Below are 8,862 nucleotides of genomic sequence, written 5' to 3' on the forward strand. Positions count from 1 at the left end.
CTCCGGCTATGTTCTTCGCCGATCGCGATCGAGATCCAGGAGCCCTGGCCGCTTCAGGCCAACAAGGCCGAGAAGTCGGAGCCCGCGGCAGATGCGACGCCGGAGCCCCAGACACAGGTCAAGGTCACCGCAGCGATCGAGGAATCCACTGAGAACTAGTCCTCGGCCTCAGAGATCTTCCAGTAATGATTGGTCATCGAGGAGGTCAACTCGATCGCAAGGTAAAGGGCAGATACATGCTGCCAGATTGAAACTTCCTTTAACTGCAGGAAAACTGAGTTGGTTTGAAGAGGTTTATCTGTCCAGGTGTCACCTAGGTGTTTTTCATAGCAAAATTCTGTTTTTAAAAAGTTTTCCTTTTGCTGTTGCTTTGTGAAAAGTACGGGTATTCTAACAGGTCTGAAGTCTTCCTTACCTAGAATCACAGAATGGTTTGGGTGGGAAGGGACCCCCAGAGGTCACCCAGCCCAACCCCCCTGCAGGAGCAGGGACACCTTGAACCACATCAGGTTGCTCACAGCCCCGGCCAACCTGGCCTGGAATGTTCCCAGGGATGGGGCCTCCCAGCTGGCCCTACTAAAAAGCTTGTCCCCCCCTTTCCTCTGGGCCCCCTTGAAGCCCTGACCGGCCGCACTCAGCTCTGCCCGCAGCCTTCTCTTCTCCAGGCTGAACACCCCCAACTCTCCCAGCCTGGCCCCAGAGCAGAGGGGCTCCAGCCCTCGGAGCATTTTAGTAGTCCTCCTCGACAAGTGCCAGGAATTGGTTAATCGTATCAGCTGCTGACCAAGCCTCTGTTCCGAGGGTGCTCAGTAAGGGTAGGCACGAATTGAAAACAACTGAAGGTTCTTCCTTCAGCGTCAAAAGAAGTGGTTTTTCAGTATGAGGAGAGAGCAGATGCGGTGCTCAGGAAGTGTGCTGAGTGGAGGTGCAACTTGCAAAGAAAGCATCGGGCTCTGAAATAACGTTGTTGGGATAAGAGCGTGGTACGTGGAAGGCTTTCAAGGAGAGATGCTCTGCAGCAGTTCAGTTCGTTGCACCGTTCGGTGACTCTCCTTCAGCTTACTTCCTCCAGTTGGCAGTTCTGGGAAATAAAATATATTCATATAAACTCCGTCAGTTCCGTGTAGTTCAGTTTTGCTCACTCTGGCTGAAAGGGCAGTTTGTTGGGAGTTGTTTTGAAATTCTGAAGAGAAAAGAAAAAAAAAAAGAGGGATTCTGAGAGGTTGATTTTTTTCCTTTGATCTGTATCCTGTGGCTATGCTGTTCGTATGCTTTCAGAAAATTAAGAGGTACTGAGCTCTTGTGGGAAGGAAGCCTGGGTGAAAAGTTGTGAAGGCACGGGCAGCTCCAAAGAGATCTTCTTAAGGGTAAAATGCAAGTGATTTTAACGTGGAAGAATGAGGGGAAGAGGCAATTAATAACCAAAGTACAAATTCTCCACGGAAAGAAAGCATACAGGGAATTAACGTTGTATGGGATCGTTAAAGAATAATGTCAAGCATCAGCCTGTAGGACAAAGAGCAAGCAGAGGAGGGGGCGGAATTCAGCAGAAGGCATGCAGGCAGCAAGCACTGCTGTGCATCGGCCTGTGAGAGGAAGAGACGAGTCCTGAAAACTTCTTTTCTCTTCTTGCGTTCCCCGAGATGTAAAATCAAATAGTCATTTTTTTGCTCCAGCCCTTAGGGTTTTCGTAGAGGTCATTGCCAGGGGCACGCTGGCAGTCTAACTAAAAATGTCGAGTGGCAGGACGGCACAGTGAAGACAGTACAGAGGTTTATTATAATTTATAGGCCACCTCTGCTGGAGTGTGATTAAGAGTCTCTCTAGCTTCAGCGAGTCTGGAGATGGAGTCAGGAGTAGGTGGTGAAACTGCAGCTGTAGAAAACCAAGCAGCAAGGTGTGTAAGATTTCTTTTGAAAACAAACAAACGAACGAAGGAACCCGGTTTGTTTTCCCTTCCGCTCACAGACAGAAAAGCAGCTCTGGAGGCGGTAGTGAAAAGTTTGGGACCTGGCTTTGTAGCAGAGTTCAATAAACATAAGTCACTTCAAGCAGCTGGGCAAGGATCTTCAGGATCGGGAAAATCACCACCCTCTCATGGACCCTTGGGGAAGATGCCTGGAAATACGAAGAAGCCGCTGAAAGCAAGCGTTTCTCCAAAGGCTTCGAAGAAAGACCTGCCCTCTTTGCCTGGGTCGAGTTCTTCATCTCCTGAAACTGATGATTTGCCCCACAGCAAAGAAATGGAAGAGGATGAGGAAGACTTATCCACAGGAACCAGTGGACCTCGTCCTACCCCTTACAACAGGGTGAGTTTCTGAATGGCTTTCTCTGGGGTTTTCAGAACGCGGTTCGTGTTTCAGGGGGTCGCTTGTGCAGAGGTTAACCGTTCTGTTTGCTGATCCTGTGCGATGGGTGCTGCCACCGAGCAGCGACTTGCTGGCCGCACGCAAGCGTGGTGACGTACGCAGCGAGGATTTTTTAACAGATGTGAAGCACAACCTCCCTAGCGCTTTCCGACAGCAGAAAGAAACGTCCGTCAAATTTGGGTCCCCGTTCTACTGGGCACTTGTTTGTATGAGCTGAGAGCGATGAGCTCTGTTTGGAGGAGCTTATTGTGTAAATAAAAGTAACGGGGGGGAGGCAGAGAGTGTTTGTTTTGCCCTGTCAGGCAGAAAAGGCGAGGCAGAGAAATTTCCTACTCCGGTTGTAAGAAGGAGGATCTTAAGCCGGTGTTAGAAACACTGTCAGTGTTCCAGTGTTGGAAACACTGCCTGTAAACCAGGTTTGTATTGGGTTACTGTTGGATGGCTGTGGCAGACGCAGTCGCCCTTGGTAGTTCCCAGCAAAGAGAACATTCCCCAGTGCTGCTGAAAGCTGGTACTATTGACAGGAAGGCAGCAGGATTGGAAGGGAAAGGAAAACCGGAAGGTATTGAAAGGAAAGCACTGGGAAAGTGCAGCTCCTTACCCCTACAGCCCAGACAACTGGAATCGTGTGGGCCTGTAGCACTTGATAAAAACAAAAAGGTTGCATTGCGCTGCTTGGGAATCCTCTGCCGCGTCCTAATAACTGCGTGTTGAGACAGAGGAGCAGAACAACAGAAGTGTGGCTCTGTCCTCGGCTTAAAAAGCAAAAAAACCCTCAAAATACTGCCGTGAACTAAAGCAGTCTATGTCGAAGTAATTTTTAGTATGGATTCTTTCATCTTCCTTTTACTGAACTTGCCTTGGAAAGTGTTTATTGTTGGTTTGTTTCCAATCTGTAGCTGCTGAGAGAGGAATTGCTGAGTTGTGGGACAGTCCTGCAGATATCTGATTTACCAGATGACGGCTTTTCAGATCAAGATATTAAAAAAATTGTTCGGCCCTTTGGCAAAGTTAGCGATCTCATTGTCCTTCGCTCTCGAAATGAGGTAAGTTTTCCTGTAGAAAGTTTTTGTGTCGGAATGCAAAAGGAGCTGTCAAGCGATGAACAAGTGCGATATTTGGATCCTCAGCTGAACGTGGGGTAAGGCTTCCTGAACAGTTAAAGATCACATAGGTAATCGTGGAACAGGTGGGAATCTGAACTTCATAAACTCAGTCTTGCTTGCTGCCTGAGTCTTGAACATCAGAGGAGCTGGGACGCTTTCTGTGTGATACTGAAATCCAGGCTTTTTCATCAAACTCTGCCTGAGCGTAGGGAGAGGCGTACACGCGGTTCTGCCGTGAGCAGATTTGCTAAGGAAGAATCTCAGCGAATTGTATCTTGTCTCTGTAATATCAAGGAAGGCTGAAAGCGCCGTTTATTTTAGGCCTTCCTGGAAATGAACTACAAAGAAGCCGTGATAGCAGCTGTGAAATACGGCGAAACCGTGCCAGTGCTGGTAAATGGGAAACGGGTGAAAATAAGCGTAGCAGAAAAGCCAAAAGCATCTGCTGGCCAGGTAAGCAGGCTGGTGGGGAGCAGCGCCGTGCGTTGTGTGGAGCTTGGTATTGTGCTCCAGACCTCAGTGTTCTCCGGAGCAATAGGCTTTGTCGTTTTCATGTTTTTTTTCATTTCCTTGTCACAAACAGCAGTCGAAAATCAAAATGCAAAGGCACTTCCTAATGCCAGTTTCCATTTTTTCTTGGGTAAATCTGATATTTGTGAACAGTATCAGTTTAACAAACAGTGAAGATACAACCTATATTAATATATATGCTTAATTGCTATTAATAATGATAGATGCTGTTTCTAGATGCATAGATACACATTTATAAATAAAATATAAATGTTGTAGTAAAAGCTTCTCTTTCTGTCCGTTCCAGGCCAAAGCGAATATAAAAAAGCGGGCTCAGAATATTAAAAAAGTTGCACCAAGTACAAAGTAAGTGTTGCCATTACGTGCGTTAGCATTAGCTGCAGTGATTGGGAATGGAATGGGTTCCTGTCTCCTTGGTTTCTTGCGCTTCACTGTTTTTGAACTTTTTTTAGCTGTTTTGATGTTCATTTATTGTCTTTAAAACTGATTTTTCTTTATTTTTTGTTTCTCATAATAGAAAAGATCAGAACACCGCCACTAAGACAACTAAATCCATTACAGGTGAGGTTTTGGTTACCTGTTATCTGATGGTTCCTCTGTTACTGCCTTCCCTCTTTGTTCCCATTTCTTTCTTTTTAGGTGCTTTTCATAGCAGAGACTGAAAGCAAGTTCAGAGAGCTACAAGAAAACGTCCAGTTTATACTTGCAAATGTCTTCCTTTTCACACAACCCTGACTTCCTTGAAAAAAAAAAAAACCCAAACCCAACCCTCAAGTAGCAATAAACACCCCCCCGCCTCCCCCCCGCCCCTCGACCCATGCTTGTACTCTGTAATTTTAAATGTTTGCCCCACCTGTTGAAGCAGAGTGTGGCACTCTGGGCTCCACAAAATAAATGTAGTTTTTCCAAGTTGACTTTAGGCCTAATGGAGAATGTGTTTAACATTCTCCTTCACACTTAGTGCTTCCCAGTGCCTTACGTCCCTTGTGTGTCCCAAATGCTTTGAAATCGCTGCCCTGGTCTTCGATTGATCCTGACAGAAATTATTTCAATTATGTTTACTTGGTCTGGCAGAAAAACTTGGGTGTTCTGTCAGTGGGGATCTTTTATTTTTGTTAGTGCTGCAATGAAAACAAGACAAACGGCAGTAAATGGATCAAAAGCCAATGAAACTTTACACAAAATGGGTATTATTAAGACACTGGAAAGAACAGCTGTATACCGATACTGTTGCTTGCTTTATTGGCTTTCATGAGCAATTTTTCTGAGCACAGTTAGGGGCTGGACGTCATTTTGATGGGAAATTGTGCTTTTTAAGGATGCGTTGGTCTTGATTCATTTGTCAGCATGGTCACTTCAGATCCAGCTTCCAGAATGGAAGTAAGACTCGCGTGACGGTGTGTTCCAGGGCTGTCTTGTGGATGGAAACCGTGGTTACAGTCATTTCAGAGAAAGAGAGCACAAACTTTTTTGCAGGAGCAAGGTTTTGTCACCAGAGTTCTAAACCAATTCACTTGAGATACTCAACTTCATGGCTTTCATTCATGGTTGTTCATTTCATGGTTGTTGGAATTGCCTTATGGTTTAGGGTTTTGGGGTTTTTTTTTTTTTTTTTAGATTAAACTATTTTTGTATGTACTTTTATACTCTTACTTCACAAATGTAAGATTTAAGAAATATTTCTACTGACTGACTTGGTTTTGGGTATCTCACGTAGGTAAAAAAGAAAGGACTAAGAAATCGGCAATGACAGGAGATTGTAAAATCAAGAAAACCTCAAACGCTGCCGGTAAGACAAAGGAGAACTTCTGCTTTCTATTTGGAAAACACAGGCAGGTGCTTTTCTGTCCCTACTTCCCCCTTTCCAGAACAGATATTTAAGGCAGTCCGAGATTTTCCCACCTTTTACTGGGCTTGCCAGCATAGCAGGTTGTTAGATAGGCAAGCACCCTGCTGGCTCCTTGAGCCTTGGCTAATGCAGTGATAATTAGTGCTGTTGGTAGATCTAGAATAGCAAAGCACCCAGGAAGGGAGAGGGGTGTGGGGAAGCAGACCCTTTCATGGAACCACAGCCCTACGCTTGTTTTGCAAAGCTTTTCCTGTGCGTACGTTTTCTGCCCGTTTGTAACGAGGAGCGGGAATTTGTGATAGGAGGGCTCTGAATATCTGGCAGAAAAGTGGCAAATCTTTTGCAAATCAATCAGTTGAACACGGTGAAATGCAGGATGCTTTTTTCTGCCGTTGCCTACCAGCAAAACCGATAGATGAAGACCTTCAGGTCTCAGCAGAAGCCGAAATGGAAGTTGGGGAAACGACGCTGTCAGACCCGAAGAACGTTACGGAAGGGGACAGAGCTGCAGAGCCTGTGAAGACAGTCGAGACTCAGCCCCAGGCAGCGACTAATCCTGCGCCCGCACTAGGTAGTTCTGGTACCGCAATGTCATTTTGAAGTTACTTTGCTCGTTGTAAGTCATGGGAAGTTTAACATCGTGATGTCTGCTTGGGTGTATTTATTTTTTAGAGAAACTCGCGCAGATGCCTCAGGTGGCGGCGTTGGACTTGAATGAGTTTAACGAAGCTTTAGATGATGAAGGTAAATTGCAAACTGACGGGGTTTTTCTCATTTCTGTCCTAAACCTCTCCGCTGTTGTGAACAAAATGCAAATGCTTAAGAGGCCAGGAAATTAGGATGACACATGATCTTAGAAAAGAAAATCTGTTAAATAGGTTCACTGACTGACAAATAAAACAGCAGTTCATCGTGATGACTGAAGTGGCCAAAACCACCCAGGATTTACACCTTTCAGCGGACATGATATTCTTACCTAGACCTTTTCAGTGCGACGTGGGGGCTGTTATTTACAGCATTAGAGCACAGGATTCGGGCTTTCTGTATGTTCTGTTTACAGCTCCACCACTAATGCTAAGATTAAAAATATCGGTGCTTGACGTTGCCTGCTAGAGCTGGCTCAATAGGTGCTATTTTCCTCATATTTTATAACTGAATAGAATAGAGTAGATTATTTCAGGTGGAAGGGACCTACAAGGCTCATCCAGCCCAACTACCTGAGCGCTTCAGGGCTGACCAAATTTTAAAGCGTGTTGTTAAGGGCATTGTCCAAACGCCTCTTAACCACTGGCAGGCTTGGGGCATCGACCACCCCTCTAGGAAGCCTGTTCCAGGGTTTGACCACCCTCTCAGTAAAGAAATGCTTCCTAATGTCCAGTCTAAGCCTCCCCTGGTGCAGCTTTGAACCATTCCCAGGGCTCCTGGATCCCAGGGAGCAGAGCTCCGCGCCTCCCTCTCCACGTCCCCTCCTTGGGAAGCTGCAGAGAGCGATGAGGTTGCCCGTCAGCCTCCTTCTCTCCAAACTAGACAAGCCCAAGTCCTCAGCTGCTCCTCACAGGACATTCCCGTCCTCTTCCAGCCCCGTCACCAGCTCTGTTGCCCTCCTCTGGATGCAGTCAAGGTCCTTGACATCCTTCTTAACACAGTGCTCCAGGCGAGGCTGCACTGATGCTGAATACAGGGGGACAATTCCCTCTCTTGATGGGCTGGTTATGCTGTGTTTGGGTGTGGGTTGCCCTCCTGGCTGCCAGGGCACTCTGCTGGCTCCTTTCGATCCTGCTCCCCACCAGCACCCCCAGATCCCGTTCCGCAGGGCTGCTCGCCAGCCACTCCTCTCCCAGTTTATACTTGTGCCTGGCGTTACTCCCTCCCAGGTGCAGAATCTGGCATTTCGACTTGTTAAATTTCATCCCATTAATCCCTGCCTAATGCTCCCATCTATCCAGATCCCTCTGCAAGGCCTCCTTTCCCTCAGGAGCATCAACAGCACCTCCCAGTTTAGTACCATCAGCAAACTTGCTAAGCATGCGTTCAACTCCTGCATCAAATCATTGACAGATGTATTGAACAGAGCTGGCCCTAGGACTGAGCCCCGAGGAACGCCGCCGGTGACCGGCCACCAGCCCCGTTCCCTGCAGCCCTTTGAGCCCCGTTGTTCCGCCAGTGCTTCACCCAGCGCGCTGTGCACCCGCTCATCCCGCAGCTGGACAGCTTGTCCAGAAGGATGCTGTGAGGGACAGGATCAAAAGCCTTCCTAAAATCCAGAACAACTACATCCACCGCCGTCCCTTCATCCGCTGGGCGGGTGACCTTATCGTAGAAGGGTATCCAATTGGCTAAACAGGCCTTTCCCTCGGTGAGCCCATCTTGACTCTGCCTGTTGGTTGCGTTGTCCTCTAAATGCCTTTCAACAGCACCCGGTATGATCTTCTCCCTAATTTTTCTGGGAACTGAGGTTCCGACTCACAGGTCGGTCATTCCTTGGGTCTTCCCTCGTGCCCTTTGTGTAGGTTAGGATAACGCTGGCTCGCTTCCAGACCTCCCCAGGCTCCCAGCACCTTCGGCAGATGATCGAGGAAGGGGCGGGGGGTCCTTCCCCAACATCCCCAGCTCCTTCACAGCTCTGGGACGAATCCCCTCAGGCCCGTGGACTTGTGCACGCTCAGCTGATACAACTCTATTAATAACAGTCTGATTAATAGCAGGCTTTGTTTTAACCCCAGCGTGAGCGTGTGTTAATTCTCCGTTCCTGCGCACGGGATGGTGGGGATGCGGCCAGGTTGTAGCTGCCGAACCCGCGAGAGGGAGGCACAAACATAGAATCATAGAATCACTTTGGTTGGAAAAGACCTTTGAGATCATAGAGTCCAACCTTTAACCCAACCCTGCCATCCCACCACTAAACCCTGTCCCTCAGCACCTCATCCATCCTTCTTTTAAATACCTCCAGGGGTGGGGACTCGACCCCCTCCCTGGGCAGCCCCTTCCAGAGCCTGACAGCCCTTTC

The 8,862-nt window shown here is 47.6% G+C and overlaps 1 protein-coding gene across 1 annotated transcript in view; it reads left to right on the forward strand.

Annotated features, from left to right (window-relative positions):
* The window catches only part of ZNF638 (zinc finger protein 638), a 46,533-nt gene that overhangs the window by 11,824 nt on the left and 25,847 nt on the right, over positions 1 to 8,862 (forward strand). Inside the window, exons 5-12 of the mRNA XM_035896593.1 lie at positions 1,969 to 2,309; positions 3,269 to 3,415; positions 3,797 to 3,928; positions 4,293 to 4,351; positions 4,524 to 4,567; positions 5,724 to 5,795; positions 6,259 to 6,426; positions 6,528 to 6,599. Coding sequence (XP_035752486.1) covers positions 1,969 to 2,309; positions 3,269 to 3,415; positions 3,797 to 3,928; positions 4,293 to 4,351; positions 4,524 to 4,567; positions 5,724 to 5,795; positions 6,259 to 6,426; positions 6,528 to 6,599 — 1,035 coding nt within the window. The remainder of the gene's footprint in view (positions 1 to 1,968; positions 2,310 to 3,268; positions 3,416 to 3,796; positions 3,929 to 4,292; positions 4,352 to 4,523; positions 4,568 to 5,723; positions 5,796 to 6,258; positions 6,427 to 6,527; positions 6,600 to 8,862) is intronic.

This window comes from Egretta garzetta, unplaced genomic scaffold (assembly GCF_000687185.1).
Source record: "Egretta garzetta isolate BGI_Z169 unplaced genomic scaffold, ASM68718v1 scaffold506, whole genome shotgun sequence".
Classification (NCBI taxonomy): domain Eukaryota; kingdom Metazoa; phylum Chordata; class Aves; order Pelecaniformes; family Ardeidae; genus Egretta; species Egretta garzetta.